At 43.2% G+C, this 22,138-nt stretch overlaps 1 protein-coding gene across 1 annotated transcript in view; it reads right to left on the bottom strand.

Annotated features, from left to right (window-relative positions):
• Nucleotides 1-22,138, bottom strand: part of LOC133418667 (laminin subunit alpha-4-like) — a 114,115-nt gene that overhangs the window by 43,189 nt on the left and 48,788 nt on the right. Inside the window, exons 13-21 of the mRNA XM_061707485.1 lie at nt 20,675-20,868; nt 12,430-12,546; nt 12,126-12,274; nt 8,442-8,583; nt 8,262-8,355; nt 8,063-8,179; nt 6,421-6,606; nt 3,111-3,250; nt 1,297-1,461 (exon numbers count right to left, since the gene is read on the bottom strand). Of these exons, the coding sequence (XP_061563469.1) occupies nt 1,297-1,461; nt 3,111-3,250; nt 6,421-6,606; nt 8,063-8,179; nt 8,262-8,355; nt 8,442-8,583; nt 12,126-12,274; nt 12,430-12,546; nt 20,675-20,868 (1,304 nt within the window). The remainder of the gene's footprint in view (nt 1-1,296; nt 1,462-3,110; nt 3,251-6,420; nt 6,607-8,062; nt 8,180-8,261; nt 8,356-8,441; nt 8,584-12,125; nt 12,275-12,429; nt 12,547-20,674; nt 20,869-22,138) is intronic.

The raw sequence follows: 22,138 nt of genomic DNA, 5'->3' as shown, positions 1-22,138 counted from the left end.
CAGAGCTTGATCTGGTCTGGCGTTCCTACAAATCCTGCTTCGCGCAACTTTTCTCTCACCTTCTTTTAAATCTTCTATCCCGGTACTTTCTACCGTCTACAAATGCAGAAATGTTCATATCCTTCATTACATTTATGAAGTGATTAGTCTCCTCCTGGTCTTGGTTTCTCCGTGTTTATAAGAACTTCCTGGACTCAAAAGACCAGGATTCCTTGTGAACAGAACATGTGCAGAAAACAAATTCCTGTTCCGTTTGATGGGGAAATCCTACGGAAGAGTATTAGGGCTATGGAGAAAAATAAAAATAATATTGGAGAGGAGGAAGATTTTTTTTTATTATGCACTTCGGAAAAAAGTCGAAATGTCGAGATTAATGTTGAAGTACAATTTCGAGAAAGAAGTCGAAATGTCGCAGAAAAAGTCAAAATTTCGTGAATAAAGTTGAAATGTTGATAAAAAAGGCGAAATTTCGACTATTTTCTCGAAACTGTATTTCAACATTAATCTCCACATTTCGACTTTTTTCTTGACATTTCGACTTTTTTCTCGAAGTTCACAATAAAAACAAATCTTCCCCTCACGAATATTTTTTCTCCTGTATGGCCCTAATACTCTTCCATAAAATCCCGTTAGTCTTTACATGACCAAATATTCAGGTTAGAAAAGGAGTAACCCAGGGATCATATTCAGGTTTTAAAAACCGGAATATGAGCAAATTGCAGTTATTCAAAAGGATTATTGTTGTTTACATGGCCGTGTAACCGGGTTATTGCTAATATTCCCGTTAGAAAAGGGTTATTGATGCATGGAAACGTAGTCAGTGATGTTTCAAAAGCACAACCGTCCTATTTGTGGCTCATGCTGGGGCTTTTATTCCACGCTTAAAAACCAGCAAGCGCACACTTCCCTGTATGGATTTGTACCCCAGAAAGGGCCGAGGTGAAGCAACATTAAACCAAGGCAGAGAAACAGAACTCACAACTAGTGCTTTTGTGCGATAATGGGCTGGACAAAGCAGCACTTCTGTAAATGAACCCCAGCACACATGCACCGTTAGTCTCTCGTGTCTCTGGGAAACCCTTTGACAGAAGCAGTTGCTTGATTTCAAAGACTGTTGCTTCTACTACCAACATCATTGCCAACTATCCACATCCACAAGATCCTACCAGCATGTTTCCCCTGGTTTGGGTCCCTGGCTGCAGGTCTGGGACTGCAGGTCTGGCTTAGCACCTTTACTATCTGAACCTGGACCAGGAGCGGCAAAGCAGCGTTATTTATTCTGCCTGGGTTCCTCACATTTCTGTCTCCCAGGTACAGGATGAACCGGTCTTCTATGGGGTCCTTGTCCGGGTCCACCCTCATGAACAGGCTGATGGAGGTGACGGTCTGCAGCTCCTCCAGGTTGCTGATGGGCTGAACCTGCACCGACGACTGCCCGTTAAACTTCATGGAGACCTGGACCTGATGGAGGAACAAAGAAGAGAGAGACTGAGAATTTCTTCCTGTTTCGTCTCCATAAACTCCACAAAGACATACAGTCAGGACTGGAGTTGAGGGGGGATGAGGGGGGATGAGGGGGGATGAGGGGGGATGAGGGGGGATGAGGGGGGATGGCATCCCCCCCTGAAATAAAAACGGTCCAAATCATCCCCCCCTGAAATAAAAACGGTCCAAATCATCCCCCCTGTAAAACTGCCATCCCTCCTTTCCATCCCTTATGTCATTTCATCAATGAATGTGGTTTTACTGCTATTTCAACATTTAGAGTCATCACCAGAAAAATAACACCAGAAAAATTACTTATTTGACAATTTTCACCTGTTTCAAGTAAATTTTCACCTGAAATAAGTAGAAAAATCTGCCAGTGGGACAAGATTTATCTTCTCATTACAAGCAAAAAAATCTTGTTCCACTGGCAGATTTTTCTACTTATTTTAAGTGAAAATCTACTTGAAACAGGTGAAAATTGTTGTTTTTCCAGTGATGAGTCTTGTTTTAAGTGTAATGAGATTTTTTTACTAAAATGAGACATTTTAACTAGAAATAAGACAAATATTCTTGTTAAGATTGTGAGTTTTTGCAGTGATCCATTTAACTTATCCTGTGAAGGACAGAGTCATATTGATAAGTTCAGAAAAGTGTTTTTTATTGTTGTGTTTTGATGTATTTGATGTAAGCCCAGTGGATATTTAGACCCCGTACACACGTAGCCGGGTATCTGCTAAACCGGAGATATTTTCCTACGTTTGGACCTGTCATCCACACGAAAACGCAAATAAACGAAGGTTTAAAAAAACTCCGGGCAAAGTGGAGATTTTTGAAAACTCTGTTTATGTAGATGCGTGTAGACAGAGACTACCGGAGTTTTGCGTTTTCGAACGTCACATTATGCGCCAAAACAACAACAAATCTGCTCTGACGTGCGACTTTTGTTTACTACAGAACTACAGATGATCCAGCACCTGTTCTCTATTTATTAAATAAATGGTCTCTGGTCTTGACCACCGCTTACTGCGTTACACCGACACAGAGCCTACGCCGTAGGGTACGCGGCGACGCGCACCCTACGGCGTAGGGCCCGCGGAGCCGCGGAGCCGCGGAGGAGCAGCTTCCCCGGGAGCCGAAGATGATCTACAGGTTAGAATGCTTATGAATGTGGTCGAAAACGCAGATCTTCGGTTACGTGTGGATGCAAATTTTTTAATAAACGGAGGGGGGAAATATTCGTTTTTAAAAATACCCGGCTACATGTGGACGGGGTCTTAAAGCTTACAGAAGGCTGCATTTAACTGCTGCTATGTCATTCCTGCAGTATTTCTGCAGGTGTTTTGGTCACTGCTATTATTTGTAATATATTATATTATTTGTAATCAGCACAAATTATCTGTCCCCATATGATAAAATCCACCATCCACCCTGATTTCTTTTTACAACTCGAGTACTGAATGTATCACCAACACTTTTTCCATGTTGATCCAGAGCAGTGGGATCAAGCACATTAGTAAAGTCCAGTAAAACCACTCCTGAGGCTACTCTTTCACTGATTTGTCTGAAAGTCAGTTGTAATAATGCAGGAGACACAAGCGTGGTGTCAGAAGAAGCGGACTGACTTTCCTGGCCACGCTCCGGGCCTGGGCGATGAGCTCCCGGATCCTCACGATGTTGCTGGTGACGTTGTTAAACGGCTTCTTGTCCTCCACCACCTTCAGCTTTCCCAGCAGCTCCGGAACCAGCACATTCAGGTTATCCACTGGAGACAGGGACAGAAAACAGAGAACACGGTGCATAGTGAGAACCTAATGAAAAAACTAAAGGTTAGGCTGGGTTTTCATTATCCAAATAGGGCCTGCATTCATTTAGCAGTTAGGAAAACACTTATACAGGCTAGGCTCTACGGAAGAGTATTAGGGCCAGGCAGGAGGAAAAAAAAAAAATCATATTTTAGAGCAGGAAGATTTTTTTTCATTATGCACTTGGAGAAAAAAGTCAAAATGTTGAGAAAAAAGTCGAAATGTCGAATGTATAGTATATTATATTATTATTAGTATAGGTATCGGATAGGTGAATGGATGAATGAATGGGATGCCTGGGTCTGGGGCCCTCCGTTGTCGGGCCTGCGCGGGTGTCGCCTTGTTGGGGGGTTCCCTCTCTCCGGGCCCGTCTCCGGTCCCCCCCGCTGCCTCTACGGCGGGGCGCCCCTCTGGTCTTGGAGGGCCACTTTCGTGGGGGACGGGTGCGCCTGCCCGCGTCGGCGGCCGGGGCGGCTCTGTCTCTCCGGGCAGGCTGGCCCCCTGCCGGGTGGGGGTCGTTGGCCTGAAGGGTGAGGGCCTCCTGGCCGCGTGTCCGGCCCGGACCGGGTGGCCGGGGATTGCCTGGGTCGCGGTCCGCCGCCGCGGGATCCCTGGCTGCTTCTTTCCGCGCCGTGGGGGCCCCGCCCGCGGGCCCCCTCGGCCGCCGCCGGGTGGGGGGGGGGCCTCGCAGGCGGTGGGTTGCCTCCCTCCTACTTCTCCCCTCTGTGGGGTTGCCGGTGGCCTGGGTTCCGGGCTCTTCCTTGTCGGCCTCTGGTCTCGCGGGTGGCGGGGTTGCTCCCCCCCCTCCCCCACTATAGATACACTTCAGGTGGAGCTTTGTTTGGTTTATTACACACACACACACACACACACACACACACACACACACACACACACACACACACACACACACACACACACATATAGTCATTTAGTCACATGCACGCACACACACACACACACACACACACACACACACACACACACACACACACACACACACACACACACACACACACACACACACACACACACACACACACACGCATGATCATATACATACACACACACACACATAGACATACACACTGGCTTGTTCACCTGCATGCTGGCTCTCTAGTTTTTGGGTTTAGGTAGCGGTAGCGATAGCTTAGCTCAGAATGCGATCAGATCTCAAGATTTAGGTCGATTGCTGTTCGTGTTTTGGTTGGCTCCGTGCCGGTTTCGTGCTTTGTTTGTGGTGCTTTGTTTGTGGTTTTTTGTTGCAGATTTCCAGTGCTTGACGTGTGTCTCCGTGTGTTCCTGCTTCCTGGATTGGCAGTGGATGTCGTCACCCCCCCCCCCCCCCCACCCCCTCCCCCCCCAAAAAAAAAAAAAAAAAAAAAAAAAAAAAAACACTGGGTTTGTATGTGTATGTTTATGTATGTGTACGCATATGTGTGCGTATATATATGTATATATTACATATAGTAATAATGCACATATATACACTTTTGGTTTCTACCGTCATGGTATCGATCAATAATATGTGTGCAGACAAGGTAAAAAAAAAAAAAAAAAAAAAAAAAAAAAAAAGAGAAAAAAGTCGAAATGTCGAGAAAATAGTTGAACAACAAGGTTCAGAATACAAGAATTGGCTTTACGATATTGATTTCAAACACATATCACACATATACTTCTACTAAACATTCATAAATGGCTTGAGCTGTCTTATTTACTCTTAATGTAAAGAAAACTGTCTCCATGTGTTTCTCTATACGTGATAGGGCTGCTAATGACGTATTTGAGGTATGGATCGAAAATGAAAAAATTGATGTAGTGACCGAAGTCAAGTACCTAGGCATTATTCTGGACAAGAATTTAAAATGCGACAGTCAGGTTAAGCAAATTTCCAAGAAGGTCAAACCAAATCTAAATTTATTTCGTTATATTCGAAGGAATTTGTCATGTCAAACTGCTCGATTATACATGCATGCAATGATCTTTTCACATTTGTCATATTGCATCACATCATGGTCATTTGCCTCTCCAACAACTCTAAAACCTATAACATCATTATACAAGCAGGCAATGAAAATTAAACCTATGAAACCTATGAGATGGCACCGCTGTGAAATTTTAAGAAAACACAACCTTTTCACTTTTGAAAACTTTGTGAATTTTAGTAGTCTTAAACTGGTTTTTAAATGTTTCCATAATCATGTTTCCCCCTGTTCTCTGAAGTAGTTACTAGGTAGAGTAACCACACGGGCCTCCACCAACGGCGATTGTCGTATCCCAAAGTATAAGACCTCTTTTGGTGAGTCTGTCTTTTCTGTGAAGGTGCAAAACTCTGGAATTCTTTACCCACTAATTTAAAATTAGAAACGCAGCAATATTTTCAACAGAGGACTCAAACTATGGCTCAAATCTAAACAACAGTGCCTACATGAATAGGTCAGGTCTGGTTCTGCTCTTGATTATGTTGTCTTTGCTTTATATCTTATGTCATCCTCTAATTTTATTATATATTTTATTGTCTGTACTTTTTTAAAAGCCTCCTGTGGACAAGTGTTGCAAATTAGCATGTATGCTGAAACACTCAAACAGTGCATTTGGTTTGTCCTATGTAATTGTGATGTCCATACCAAATAAAGAAATAATAATAATATGGAGTTGCATAACTTCAGAAACGTACGCTTAACGTTCTACTCCAAGGATGTAAGTTAGTTAGTTAGTTAGTTAGTTAGTTAGTTACGGCTGCTGCTGCAGAGCTGTCAGTCTCTCTCCTAACGGGATTTGATTGGCCAGAGGAGACATTTACACTTTATTCACCAAATTGTATTTCAACTTTATTCTCAAAATTTCGACTTTATTCATGAAATTTCTATGGAGTGAATGGAGGACTGGAGTAATGAGCTCACATCTTTTAGTGTTAGTTAAAACGGGCAGCTGCATTTTCCACTAGTGATAGTGTATATTGATAGTCTGTAAAAGGTTCCAGACGTTGTGTGGACACAGCGAGCAGCAGGAGAGGGTGGCTGTTGTTACCAGCACATTGCAGACGGCAGACGAGGCTGTTCTGTTCTGTTCTGTTCTGTAACGGCGACTGCTAGAATGGGAGATTGTAAATGTGATTGGATGTGGGTACCTGCTTCCCCGGCCGAGGCCACAGCCTGGTCGTACGCAGATGCCGAGTATTGGTTGTTCCTCATGTTGGCGTCCCACTCCTCCACCTTGCTGCTGATGGGGGTGATGCTCTGGAAGACGGTGGCTGAGCGGTTCAGAGTCCCTTCAGCCACTTCCAGAGTATAATCCAGACGCTGCGGCGTTCTGTCTGCACACGGTGGACATGGAGACAAAAGTGAGGAGCTGAACGAGCACACTGAAAAAAATGCATCTAAGCACATATTTCATCATCCTTCGACTGTCGTCGAGATCCTCGATGTCACTTCCTAGCATATAGCATATATTAATCTGTGATATCAACAATTAAAAATGAAGTTTGTTGCTTTACATGAATACATCTAGTTTTGAACTTAATCTGCATTTGTTCAAAAAACAAGACATTGTGCATTTTTTCCTTAAGAAGCAGCATTTCTGTAATCCCAGTAATCTTTTCATTCACACACAAACAACAAGAAATGATCTTGTTGTGTTTACTTTTCCTTTAACAGTTTTAATCTATTGGGCAGATTGACCAACGTTTAGATGAAACATGCTTTATTTGTTTAAGTAGAAACCACAGTAAAAAATATCTTGCTTGATCTACTTTAAAAAAAATTAAGGCAACTTTTTCAGATGAGATTTTTATGTAATCAAGAAAGACTAGTCTTTGTATAAACTACTCAAATTTTAGTATGTACAAAATTAATTTACAAGTAAAGTCAACTTAATTTTTTTATTTTTTTTTATTTTTACTTTTTTCTTTTTGGCGTCTAGTGTCGCCACGGTAACGCTTTTGAGAAAAGTAATGCCCATCATCGCAGGATGGAGACGCACATTTTGACGTATAACACACCTGGGTGCAGGTTACGGTTCGAAGAAGCGGTCGAAGAAATGGCATAAATTGCGCCAAAATTACACGATTAATTAAAAATGGCCGACTTCCTGTTGGGTTTCGGCCATGGCGCCAAGAGACTTTTCTTTAAGTTGCGACATGATACAGGTGTGTACCGATTTCCGTGCATGTACGTCAAACCGTATTATGGGGCTTGAGGAAGTTTTTCTAGAGGGCGCTGTTGAGCCGTTAGGCCACGCTCATTAATGTAAACCATTAAATATCACATTTTTCACCAGGCCTGGCTTGGTGCAAAACTTGGTGATACAATAGGGCCTTCACACTGTCAGTGCTCGGGCCTTAATAACAAGAGTCCCTGATATGATGGATTCAGTGTGATTGTACATAGCTATAGCTCAGCTGTACCACTTCCAAAGGTCATTTTGACTGTAGGATTGTTTGTGTAACCAGAAGTTAAGTTCTTTTAGTTATTTTATAACTTTGTTGTAGTTTTTTTTTTTTTTTTTTGTCAAATTACGTTTATTGGAAAGTGTTTTTTTTTTTAATTGCGTAATTTGTCTTTTTTTTTATTACATTAATTGAAATTTGATTTCTTAGGGAGGGACAGATAAAATAAGCTTAGTCTTCTTTCTGTTCCCTTTTGTTCAAGGAAAGATTTTGGTTGTAATCATATTGAACTGTTTTGTTTTTCTTTTAATGAATGAAATGAAGAATAAATCAGTAACATCACATTCATCACATTCCCCTCTGAAGCGGCCGGAGATCTTCCTACCTGTGTGGATTTCACCGATGTCCTGCACTAGTTCTTCAAGTTTTCTGGAGTTCTTACTCATCGTCTCCTGCGTCTCCTTGATGTAGTTTTGCTGATCCGCCACCTCGCTTTCTACCTCTACAGCAGCAAAGACGGGTTCAGTGACGGGCGTACAAACTTCCCACAACAACAAGAGTCTCGCCGTCGTGATGTTTCCTACCTGCTTGCTCTGAATGTAATGAAACAGACTCCTTGAAAATGTTGTCGCTCTGAGTCACCAGGTACTCCATCTGTGAGTTGATCAGGGTGATGGCCTGAAAGACAGGAAACTGGAGCGTAAATGTCTGGTGGAGAAAGACTTACAGGACATGACTGAAGTCGCTTCTGTAGCGCCACGTACGTCTTCAGCCCGTTGGGACAGGCTCATGGTGGTGAGGGAGGTGATGTTGGCGTCGGTCACGTATTTCACTATGTTGCTGTAAACGTTGGCAGCACTTATGGCTCTCTGAACGAATCCGTTGGCATCGCTTTCCTTCAGATCTCTGGAGGAGACAAAGTGGTTTAAAATCATGTTCTTTTTATGTCAAGTACTGACCAAACAACAAACCCAACAGTTAGACGTCAGTTTCACGTATATTTTGTGTTTTTTTTGTCATATTTATGCTAGTACCTTGGTTAGGTTTCTATCCAGAACTCTAAATGAACTGAAAAAACAAACCAGAAGTAACCTATCAAAACAAATGTGGGACCATTGTTTGCTGCAGCGAAGCTGATCGCACACAAACGATGCGAAAAGCTCCAAATTCTAACAATCGTCTGGTCTCCAGCTACCAGCCAATACAGCCTATTTGGACAAGCCTGTACACTTGCAGCCTGTACGTTTGCAGCCTGTACACTTGTAGCCTGTACGTTTGCAGCCTGTACACTTGTAGCCTGTACACTTGTAGCCTGTACACTTGTAGCCTGTACACTTGTAGCCTGTACGCTTGTAGCCTGTACACTTGTAGCCTGTACACTTGTAGCCTGTACACTTGTAGCCTGTATGCTTGCAGCCTGTACACTTGTAGCCTGTATGCTTGCAGCCTGTACACTTGTAGCCTGTACACTTGTAGCTTGTACAACTGCTGCCTGTACACTTGTAGCCTGTACGTTTGCAGCCTGTACACTTGTAGCCTGTACACTTGTAGCCTGTACACTTGTAGCCTGTACACTTGTAGCCTGTACGCTTGTAGCCTGTACACTTGTAGCCTGTACACTTGTAGCCTGTACACTTGTAGCCTGTACACTTGTAGCCTGTATGCTTGCAGCCTGTACACTTGTAGCCTGTATGCTTGCAGCCTGTACACTTGTAGCCTGTACACTTGTAGCCTGTACACTTGTAGCCTGTACGCTTGTAGCCTGTACACTTGTAGCCTGTACACTTGTAGCATGTACACTTGTAGCCTGTACACTTGTAGCCTGTACGCTTGTAGCCTGTACACTTGTAGCCTGTACACTTGTAGCCTGTACACTTGTAGCCTGTACACTTGTAGCCTGTATGCTTGCAGCCTGTACACTTGTAGCCTGTATGCTTGCAGCCTGTACACTTGTAGCCTGTACACTTGTAGCTTGTACAACTGCTGCCTGTACACTTGTAGCCTGTACACTTGTAGCCTGTACACTTGTAGCCTGTACACTTGTAGCCTGTACACTTGTAGCCTGTATGCTTGCAGCCTGTACACTTGTAGCCTGTACGCTTGTAGCCTGTATGCTTGCAGCCTGTACACTTGTAGCCTGTACACTTGTAGCCTGTACGCTTGCAGCCTGTATGCTTGCAGCCTGTACACTTGTAGCCTGTACGCTTGTAGCCTGTATGCTTGCAGCCTGTACACTTGTAGCCTGTACACTTGTAGCCTGTACACTTGTAGCCTGTACACTTGTAGCCTGTATGCTTGCAGCCTGTACACTTGTAGCCTGTACGCTTGTAGCCTGTATGCTTGCAGCCTGTACACTTGTAGCCTGTACACTTGTAGCCTGTATGCTTGCAGCCTGTACACTTGTAGCCTGTACACTTGTAGCTTGTACAACTGCTGCCTGTACACTTGTAGCTTGTACAACTGCTGCCTGTACACTTGTAGCCTGTACACTTGTAGCCTGTACACTTGTAGCCTGTATGCTTGCAGCCTGTACACTTGTAGCCTGTACGCTTGTAGCCTGTATGCTTGCAGCCTGTATGCTTGCAGCCTGTACACTTGTAGCCTGTACGCTTGTAGCCTGTATGCTTGCAGCCTGTACACTTGTAGCCTGTACACTTGTAGCCTGTACACTTGTAGCCTGTACACTTGTAGCCTGTATGCTTGCAGCCTGTACACTTGTAGCCTGTACGCTTGTAGCCTGTACACTTGTAGCCTGTACACTTGTAGCCTGTATGCTTGCAGCCTGTACACTTGTAGCCTGTACGCTTGTAGCCTGTACACTTGTAGCCTGTATGCTTGCAGCCTGTACACTTGTAGCCTGTACACTTGTAGCCTGTATGCTTGCAGCCTGTACACTTGTAGCCTGTACACTTGTAGCCTGTACACTTGTAGCCTGTACACTTGTAGCCTGTATGCTTGCAGCCTGTACACTTGTAGCCTGTACGCTTGTAGCCTGTACACTTGTAGCCTGTATGCTTGTAGCCTGTACACTTGTAGCCTGTACACTTGTAGCCTGTATGCTTGTAGCCTGTACACTTGTAGCCTGTACACTTGTAGCCTGTATGCTTGCAGCCTGTACACTTGTAGCCTGTACGCTTGTAGCCTGTATGCTTGCAGCCTGTACACTTGTAGCCTGTACACTTGTAGCCTGTATGCTTGCAGCCTGTACACTTGTAGCCTGTACACTTGTAGCTTGTACAACTGCTGCCTGTACACTTGTAGCTTGTACAACTGCTGCCTGTACACTTGTAGCCTGTACAACTGCAGCCTGTACACTTGTAGCCTGTACAACTGCTGCCTGTACACTTGTAGCTTGTACAACTGCTGCCTGTACACTTGTAGCCTGTACACTTGTAGCTTGTACAACTGCTGCCTGTACACTTGTAGCCTGTACACTTGTAGCCTGTACAACTGCTGCCTGTACACTTGTAGCTTGTACAACTGCTGCCTGTACACTTGTAGCCTGTACAACTGCTGCCTGTACACTTGTAGCTTGTACACTTGCTGCCTGTACACTTGTAGCCTGTACAACTGCTGCCTGTACACTTGTAGCTTGTACACTTGTAGCCTGTACACTTGCAGCCTGTACGTTTGCAGCCTGTACGCTTGTAGCCTGTACACTTGCAGCCTGTACACTTGTAGCCTGTACAACTGCTGCCTGTACACTTGTAGCTGCACTGTGCTCGTTAGCTCTGGATGGTTTTACAGCATAGAGGTAGATTTGTCAGAGTGCTTCTTTGTTGTTCAAACACTTTCAAAACATCACTGATGCCATCTGTTAGGATTTCATGAAATTGTTAAAAGCTCAAAGAATTTATAACACTGGTGGGCTTTCTCTTTATATTCAAAGTAACCTCGTATTGATTAAGACACGGAGCCCCCCCCCTGGTGGTACAGGTAGACTAGATTAGATTAGAGGTTAAATACAATACACATACCATGGTTGAAGAGGAGACGGTGGGGAAAAGCAGATGCTTAGCATTGGGGGGTCTTATCTGTGTTCTGGGTGGGCACCCCAGGTGAGAGAAATAACAAAAGAGATGGAAGTGACACGTTCCGGGGGTCTTTCCCGTAGCTGGCTCCACCGATGAAATTCATTTGCAAAGAACACCCCCCTTTTTAGTATAAAAAGGAACTGGATCGATGACCAGGGGTGCATTTCTCTCTTACCTCTGTGGTTTCCAGACAAATGTACCGCCGGAAAACCGTGTACTTGACATATTAAAAGCTTGTATTAACCTGTGATTCTATTCCACTAGTTTTCTTATGGTTCGCCAGACATACGAACACAAATCTTTCACATCTGAATACCATTTTAAACAGCAGAGCTGAAAAAAGCCCAGACACTTCTCTGTGTCAAGAACCGTTGCTAAGGCTACGGCATGTAGCATTTCAGAGGTGTGTCTCACTCTTCCAGCTCGTTGGCCTCTCTCTCCAGCTCCTGGGCGTGATCGTCGGCCCGCTGAACCAGATCTCTGTCGGCCAGCGAGAGGCGTTCCGTCTTCTCTACCAGCTTCTCGCTGGCGCCGTCAATCGCAGCGTGGTACTGTGTCACATTCTGCACACACACACAAGCTTGCAAAGTTACCTCGGATGACTAAAAAGGTCAAGATGTTAAAGAGCACTCTGGGAATCCACAAGCTCATCATCATAATTTTTCCCGTGAGAATCATGAGATGGTAATAACTGCGCGAATATTTGCACAGGCCTCACCTGCACCAAGGCGTCCACCTCGGCCGCCGCCCCCTCAGCTTCAGAGATGAAAACTCTGCTTGTTTCCAGGGTTACGTTGATGGCCGACTGGTCTTCTGCCAGTCCTTCCTGCCTCGCCTGGAACAGGGGAAACAAATGAGTTCATTGAAGCATGTAGACTTTTGTTTCTGCACAAATCTTGCTTGAGTGGCTCATATTAAGATGTTTAATTTTAACACGAGAGCTTGTTACGACTGTAGCGTATTTAGCTCATAAGGGTAACTGATTGTGATACATTCATGGATCAGCTATTACAGCGGTCGGCAACCCAAAATGTTGAAAGAGCCATATTGGATCAAAAACACAAAAAAAAAATATGTCTGGAGCAGCAAAAAATGAAAAGTCTTGTATCAGCCTTAATATGCACTTCAAGAAAAAAGTCGAAATGTCGAGAAAAAAGTCAAAATGTTGAGATTAATGTTGAAGAACAATCTCGAGAAAAACGTTGAAATGTCGAGAAAAAAGTCAAAATTTCGAGAAAAAAGTCGAAATGTCGAGATTAAAAAGGAAAAGAAAAGGAAGAAAGAGAAAAAAGGGAAAAAGAAGAAAAAAGGAAAAAAAAAGAAAAAAAGGAAAAAAAGAAAAAAAGGAAAAAAAGGAAAAAAAAAGAAGAGAAAAAAAGAAGAAAAAAAGGAGAAAAAAAAGGTCAAACATTTTTGAAAAAGCTCCAGGGAGCCACTAGGGCGGCGCTAAAGAGCCGCGGGTTACCGACCCCTGATCTAATAGATTAGGAATTTCCATGTCACAGTTTGGCTAACTATGGGCTTCCAAACAGCATCTTGTGTTCGGCCCCCATGAGGCCAGTAACGGCACTGGTTGAGTGGGTGAACTGTGACAAGACTGGGAATTTTTTTCAATGTTTTCTGAATAATCCTTCTTACCACAAAATGATGGACTCCAAGTAATTTGGAATCACAGTCTCACAGCCCTTCTCAGACTGCTAGGCAACAACGGCTGCTTCTCAAAGGAATTACTCATGTCTTTCCTTATTGGCACTATGTTATCACACACTTAAATGCTCCAGAACAGCTCCAGAACAGCGACCTCTGAATAATTCTGCTTTTATAGAGGGAATGTGCATGACGTCACAGATGAGACTTCACAGCAGGTTACGCCTACTGAGTGTCAGAAAGACTGAGTGTCAGAAAGACTGAGTGTCAGAAAGACTGAGTGTTAGAAAGACTGAGTGTCAGAAAGACTGAGTGTCAGAAAGACTGAGTGTCAGAAAGACTGAGTGTTAGAAAGACTGAGTGTCAGAAAGACTGAGTGTCAGAAAGACTGAGTGTTAGAAAGACTGAGTGTCAGAAAGACTGAGTGTCAGAAAGACTGAGTGGTAGAAAGACTGAGTGTCAGAAAGACTGAGTGTCAGAAAGACTGAGTGTCAGAAAGACTGAGTGGCAGAAAGACTGAGTGGCAGAAAGACTGAGTGTCAGAAAGACTGAGTGACAGAAAGACTGAGTGTCAGAAAGACTGAGTGTCAGAAAGACTGAGCGGCAGCGTAAACTTTCAGTTTGAGCAACTGGAAAACATCTAAAATGGGAAAGAGCTGTTGTGAGATCGACTATACTCATAGATTTAACAAGAAATCAGAGTTATCGTTTTACAGACTGCTGAAAAATAAGCTTAAGAGAGACAAATGGATCGCTGCAATTCACAGAAACAACTGGATTCCAGACACCGAAACGTGGATTTGTGGTTCCCATTTTGTATCAGGTAATGTTGGATTTTTGGGTAGCTAACGTTAAACAGTCAAATCATAAAGTTTGGTGTCCTCATCACTTTAATTTCTACAAATCCTGCCTTGAAGTCGGACCAAGCGTCAAGACTTTTGTAAGCCTTCAAGCTTTGCTTCGTGTATTTCCCCGGCGTAGAAATGAAGTACATATAAATATCAGGAAACTGGATTCGTGGCCAAATATTAATGTCCATGGACCACTGGTTCTTGGGGTAACTGTACCAAATATTAATGTCCATGGACCACTGGTTCTTGGTAACTGTACCAAATATTAATGTCCATGGACCACTGGTTCTTGGTAACTGTACCAAATATTAATGTCCATGGACCACTGGTTCTTGGTAACTGTACCAAATATTAATGTCCATGGACCACTGGTTCTTGGGGTAACTGTACCAAATATTAATGTCCATGGACCACTGGTTCTTGGGGTAACTGTACCAAATATTAATGTCCATGGACCACTGGTTCTTGGTAACTGTACCAAATATTAATGTCCATGGACCACTGGTTCTTGGGGTAACTGTACCAAATATTAATGTCCATGGATCACTGGTTCTTGGGGTAACTGTACCAAATATTAATGTCCATGGACCACTGGTTCTTGGTAACTGTACCAAATATTAATGTCCATGGACCACTGGTTCTTGGGGTAACTGTACCAAATATTAATGTCCATGGACCACTGGTTCTTGGTAACTGTACCAAATATTAATGTCCATGGACCACTGGTTCTTGGTAACTGTACCAAATATTAATGTCCATGGACCACTGGTTCTTGGTAACTGTACCAAATATTAATGTCCATGGACCACTGGTTCTTGGGGTAACTGTACCAAATATTAATGTCCATGGACCACTGGTTCTTGGTAACTGTACCAAATATTAATGTCCATGGACCACTGGTTCTTGGGGTAACTGTACCAAATATTAATGTCCATGGACCACTGGTTCTTGGGGTAACTGTACCAAATATTAACGTCCATGGACCACTGGTTCTTGGTAACTGTACCAAATATTAATGTCCATGGACCACTGGTTCTTGGTAACTGTACCAAATATTAATGTCCATGGACCACTAGTTCTTGGTAACTGTACCAAATATTAATGTCCATGGACCACTGGTTCTTGGTAACTGTACCAAATATTAATGTCCATGGACCACTGGTTCTTGGGGTAACTGTACCAAATATTAATGTCCATGGACCACTGGTTCTTGGTAACTGTACCAAATATTAATGTCCATGGACCACTGGTTCTTGGTAACTGTACCAAATATTAATGTCCATGGACCACTGGTTCTTGGTAACTGTACCAAATATTAATGTCCATGGACCCCTGGTTCTTGGTAACTGTACCAAATATTAATGTCCATGGACCACTGGTTCTTGGTAACTGTACGGGTCACTGTCAAGTCCAACTGCCTTTAATTTAAGCCGATAATCGGCTGTTACCCCGTCTTTTCCACAGTTTCCCCTACTAGTTGCAGCTGTTTTTGCTGGATGTTTTCAGTGCGAGGAATGGGGCGTGGTCCAGTGGGGAAGTGACATCAATGCATGCCCTCTATAGAGGTGTTCACACGTGCTAATGATCTATCCATCAAGTGTACTTGTTGAACAACAGCTGGCTGCTTCTTGCCCTCTTCATCTTTATGGAAGCGGTACGAGTGTACTTTTTTAAATTGTTACCTACTATGTAAAGCCTTAGAAGCAACTGAGGGTGTTGCATTAATCACATGTCTGTAGTTGCTGCTGTTTTACATTCCCCCACCTTTAATTTGATTGCATGACTGAGTAACTCAAAGAGATGAGATCATTTGAATAGCTGCGTTCATCCAGCAGTCTGCACACTGGGCCCGCTGCTGCTGGTGTCGACTGGTCTCTGCTAAAGCTTCGGAAGAGCCCCAGATTAGGAGAGGCTCCGTGTTTAGTTAGTGCTCCATTCAGAGGCGAGGCCCCGATCGTGGAGATCCCCATGCCTGATAACGCACAGGAAACGCACGGAAACCCGGGAAGAGTTTAGCACAGGGGCGGGCAAACTTTTTGACTCACGGGCCACAATGCGTTCTAACATTTGACAGAGGCCAGGAGCATTTGGATGGAGTGTTTGGGCTGATATACTAAAGCATTGCATGTACTATTCTGCCGAGGTTCTAAGCTGCTGAGTCGGCTGTATCTGACATCATCACACTACAGGACAGCGATTGGTCGGGGGGTTGGAGTCAGACGTCTGAGTCAGGAGGAGGAAATCAGAGAAAGAGACTCTGACGGATTCTGGTTCATTTTATTCGACAGGTAACGGCAGCAAAAGTCTGTTTCATGATCCAACTCTGAGGTGCAGATGTTCATAAACCTGGTGCTGAGGAGAGAATTAAAAAGGGATCTAGACGGAGATAAGGAACGACCAGATCTACCAGGAGATCTGTCTCTTCATAGCTGCTCACGGCTCCAGCTGACTTTTCAGCAGTGCAGAGACAAACTAACAAAAAACAAAGCGTGGTTGCCGCTTGAAGCTTCTCTCACTCTTATTTTTAGGGACCGAGCAACAGCAAGGCTTGTGCGAAGCCCTATTGAAATCGGAAAGATTATTATTATTATTTTAGTGTCAAAAAGGGGCGTGGCCTAATGGCTCAACAGCGCCCCCTAGAAAACTTTGTGCCTCAAGCCCCACAATACGGTTTGATGTACATGCACGAAAATCGGTACACACCTGTATCATGTCGCAACTTAAAGAAAAGTCTCTTGGCGCCATGGCCGAAACCCAACAGGAAGTTGGCCATTTTTAATTAATCATGTAATTTTGGCGCAATTTATGCCATTTTCACGTGTCATACTTTAACGAACTCCTCCTAGCAGGATCGTCCGTTTGACCTAAAACTCACTCAGGAGACACAAAAGACGTTAACGATGAAAAGGTATCAAAAGTCGTGAGTTTTCGTGAAATGGCGTGGCCGTGGAGCTGCGTCAAACCTCAACGTTAAACAGGAAGTGATACTAGTAGCTGATATCGGTCGATATGTGATTCTGCCATAACTTTTGAATGGTTTGAAATAAAGACTCGTGGGTGGTGTCATCGGACTCGGTTTTGAGTCCTTGACCATAATTGGTGCAAATTAGCCCCGGCCCTTCTTCTGATTGGTCGATATCTGATAGTTCCTATTTTCTGCTATAACTTTTGAATGGTTTGACCTAAAGAGTCATGGTGGTGTCATCGGACTTAGGTTTGAGTCCTTGACCTTTATTGGTGAAAATTGCACGCATGAGGGCCCGTTCATCGTTGTTTGCAGATTTAATTTAACTTGGTATGGCATACCAAGTTAAATTAAATCTGCAAGCAACGATGAACGGGCCCGTAACACAAGCCACAGACCCAGCAGCACATCTATCATCTCCTCCAGGTTCTACATCTTTAGTGTTGTTGTCTTCTTCCTTTAGAGACACAATCAAATACGTCACAGCAGCTTCTCCAACCTCCTACTTCTGATCTGAGTGCTGGATTGTTATGGAAAAGAAACCAGGCCCAGTTGAGTTGAGTAGAGTCGAGTAAGTACTAGTGGAAAAGCGCCATTAAAGACGTTTCTGGGCCTGACACTATCATACAAGTTGAATTTCAGCCAACTAAACCCCCGCCTGCATCCGTCTCTCATGCTACACGGACAGCGTATTGTTGGGACGCCTACACAGATGTCAGAGGTCTGTTATTTTCCCGCCTGGTGAGGGGATAGTGTGCTTCTGCTCTGGATGTGACCGTGGGAACACATGTTTGCTTTGCGGCGTTGCCTCTCCCCTCACGGGAGCCTCCTCCTAACGTAACACTCCCAAAAGCCCACAGATGCTTTTCTTTCTGAACTCCCCACTTGAACACCACAAGTAACAGACGTCGCTGACATCCCCTGGAAAAAAGCTAAACCAGACATCTCTCTTGGAGGTGTGCGGTGAAGAACCAGATAAGCTCATATCTTTAGAGTCGGGTACCAGAAAGTGATAAAACACAACTCAGCCCTGGTTGAAGTACTGAGCGTAAAGATAAAGCAGAGAGCAGTCCGAGCAGGAATTCTACTTGACAGAACTGTGTATGACTGAATTTGACTCCCCTACTCACTACTCAAAGTTGTTGTACGGGGCCCTACGATGGCCAGGAGACCTCCAGGGTGCAGCTCTGCCCAGTACTCCAAAAAAATGTAAAAAATAAATCAGGGGGGATGGTGGATTTTATCATATGGGGACAGATAATTTGTGCTGATTACAAATAATATAATATATTACAAATAATAGCAGTGACCAAAACAGCTGCAGAAATACTGCAGGAATGACATAGCAGCAGTTAAATGCAGCCTTCTGTAAGCTTTAAATATCCACTGGGCTTACATCAAATACATCAAAACACAACAATAAAAAACACTTTTCTGAACTTATCAATATGACTCTGTCCTTCACAGGATAAGTAACATGGATCACTGCAAAAATTATTAGATTATTAGAATTATTAAGATTATTTGTCTTATTTCTAGTTAAAATGTCTCATTTTAGTAAAAAAAAATCTCATTACACTTAAAACAAGACTCATCACTGGAAAAAACAACAATTTTCACCTGTTTCAAGTAGATTTTCACTTGAAATAAGTAGAAAAATCTGCCAGTGGAACAAGATTTTTTTGCTTGTAATAAGAAAATAAATCTTGTTCCACTGGCAGATTTTTCTACTTATTTCAAGTGAAAATTGACTTGAAACAGGTGAAAATGGTCAAATAAGTTATTTTTCTGGTGTTATTTTTCTGGTGATGACTAAATGTTGAAATAGCAGTAAAACCACATTCATTGATGAAATGACATAAGGGATGGAAAGGAGGGATGGCAGTTTTACAGGGGGGATGATTTGGACCGTTTTTATTTCAGGGGGGGATGATTTGGACCGTTTTTATTTCAGGGGGGGATGATTTGGACTGTTTTTATTTACTTATTTATTTCAGTGTTCTACGAAATCACGACTTCTGAATTGTAATCCGTCACACTCAGCAACAAATATTTTAGTTTACAAGGTTTATTTTGATGCCACAAAGTTGTATTTGGTCGGTAATGGATCGTTGACGTGTCCAGGGTCAACTCTAATTTGTCAGCTTGGATAAATCCAGCAGACCCCGTGAACTTAATTCATAATTTTCTCCAGTTCTCCTCACAATTTCTCAGTTTCTTTCAATTACATTTTAGCCGTTCTTCACCACGAAACAACTGGCGATTCCACAGGCGTGAGATCTCAGCAATCAAACATGACTTCAGCAGAATAAGAAACGCTCTGGCACATCTTCTAAAAAGTTTTGGCACAGTCCTAACTAGTTGGTGTTCCTTTTCTATATCTAGTTTGGTTCAGGTTTTTGTTGTGTTTAGCTCCATTCACTGTCATGTTTTTGAGCTGTAAAAGAATGCAACATCTGGCAACATCTCACTCTAAATGGACAGGGAAAGTTCGGTTTTTTACAACCTGGACCTTATTTCTGGCATTTTTTATGGTCGTATACTCACCCAGAGGTGTTTGGTGTCATTTGGAGTCCTTCGGAAGATATTAGGAGTTTTGTGCGAGCCTCTTCTCCATATAACGGCAGCGCATGAGGGCACGGCCGGACACAGACGATGCAGCGTCTAAATAACACATGATTGCAGCGAAACTCTTCATTTCTTTTATGAATCACTAGATCTGCTTCTGCGCGTCTTCCAGGACCTGTTGTCTACATCCGGGGCTGTGTGTGTAACAAATAAATCAGTTTGTAAACAAGACCTCTGAACTCATGACGTCATCTCTGTGCGTGCGTCCCAGACACAGCTCCGTGTACAGCTGGAGTTCACTACTGTTAGTTTACTGTTAGTTATTTGAAACATGTCTGAATATTTGTCAAATTCTGAGGTTGTGGACGACGCCTTTGAATATGATGGACGTCCTTACCGTTTTGAGCCAGAGTATACGGCTGAAGAGCTCACTGAACGGAGGACAGAGTGCGCGCACAGAGATGACGTCATGCAGGTCAGAGGTCTTGTTTACAAACTGATTTATTTGTTACACACACAGCCCCGGATGTAGACAACAGGTCCTGGAAGCAGATCTAGTGATTCATAAAAGAAATGAACGAGTTTCGCAGCAATCATGTGTTATTTAGACGCTGCATCGTCTGTGTCCCGCTGTGCCCCGTTCACTACCGTTATATGGAGAAGCGGCTCGCACAAAACTCCTAATATCTTCCGAAGGACTCCAAATGACACCAAACACCTCTGGGTGAGTATACGACCATAAAAAATGCCAGAAATAAGGTCCAGGTTGTAAAAAACCGAACTTTCCCTTTATCTCAACGATGCGTTCAATCCCCATTTGAGCAGGTGTGGTCTGGAAGACTGTGTTACTGACTTATTAAGTGTGCTGGAAGAAGAAATGAGATGGAGGATTGGCTTTTGGACAGGAGCTGAAAGGGGTGATGGGAAATCACCTCGTTCCTGTGGAATTTCAGGAGGCCGGCTCGGTTCTTTTCCTTGGTCTCCTGTACGGTGTTGGATGCTTTCAGAAGGAAGTCCTGAGCCTCCGACAGCCTGGTGGAGAAGCGAGATAGAACCTCTCTGACAGACGGGAGGCGGCTGTCGGTAACCATCAGCTTCTTCTCCAGCTGACGAACGCGCCGCAGCACTGGTGAGAAAAACATCCAGACAGAGACGAGTTCAGCGTCCGGGTTGGACCGGCACTCTTTTCATTCTCAAATGTTGCAAGAAGATTCCCTCAAAACCGATCGAGGTTTTCATAAATCCACGCACTGTTCATTCATTTAGTTCTTCTGTTTCAGAACCAAATCAGAAAAACCAACAGAATCAAGAGATATGCTAATTACTCTACTCTAGAACCAAACATATTTTCTGGACTATAAGCCGCACCTGCATATAAGCTGCACCCCCTCTATTTAAAAAAAAATAAATAAAAGAAGATATATAAGCCGCAGATATTTATGCTATGTATAACATAAATATAATATACATATGTATGTATGTATGTATGTATGTTGTGTATATTTATGTCTGCCTCTCGCCTGAAAATAGCTGGGATAGGCTCCAGCAGACCCCCGTGACCCTGCAAAGGATAAAGCGGGTAAAGATAATGGATGGATGGATATTTATGTTATATTAGATATTTACTACATGTACAGAACCATTTAGAACTGTAAATGATGTACATGTTTGTATCTAAATAGATCTTTCCTAACAGTGTCTTTTAACACGGCAGCAACTTTGCTGATTAAAACGTGACAGAACCAAGAGAAAATAACCAGTATTTATTTATCTATTTATCTGTTTGAAATCTGCATCTACTTCTATCTGCTAAAGAAGAAGTAGTGTATTCTTCTTTGCATTTATTTTGTCTTAGGTTTGATTCTAATTCCGGTTAGAGCCCAGAGCGCTGGAAGAAAAATCCACAGAATAGAACCTTTGTATAAGCTGCATGGTCTAAAACCTATGAAAAAAGTAGCGGCTTATAGTCCAGAAAATACGGTAGTCTATTCTAGAACCAAACGTGAAAAAACAAGATGAGAAAAAAAAAATATTCTGCTTAGATCCAACAAAAAGAACAGAAAGAAATGGTCTGTTTACCACAAAACATGAGGAAATGTGCCCGTACAATGAGAACAAAGTCCCTACTCACATTTAAATTCAGAGATTCAAAAGAGTCAACGTTTGTTGAGGCAGAACAAGGATATCTGGTCTAGACATGGACTTTACAAAAGCCCTGGGGTCTAGATGGTTTCTGTTTGGCTCTAGGGGGAGGCCAGCTGAAATAGATAAACACTAGTGTAGAACGAGTGTTTAGGTGGATATTTACCTGTGATAGGTGGATATTTACCTGTGATAGGTGGATATTTACCTGTGATAGGTGGATATTTACCTGTGATATGTGGATATTTACCTGT

Source organism: Cololabis saira, chromosome 18, assembly GCF_033807715.1.
Source record: "Cololabis saira isolate AMF1-May2022 chromosome 18, fColSai1.1, whole genome shotgun sequence".
In the NCBI taxonomy this organism is placed as follows: domain Eukaryota; kingdom Metazoa; phylum Chordata; class Actinopteri; order Beloniformes; family Belonidae; genus Cololabis; species Cololabis saira.
The sequence above is the reverse complement of the archived record's forward strand: the minus strand, read 5'-3'. Positions and strand labels throughout refer to the sequence as shown.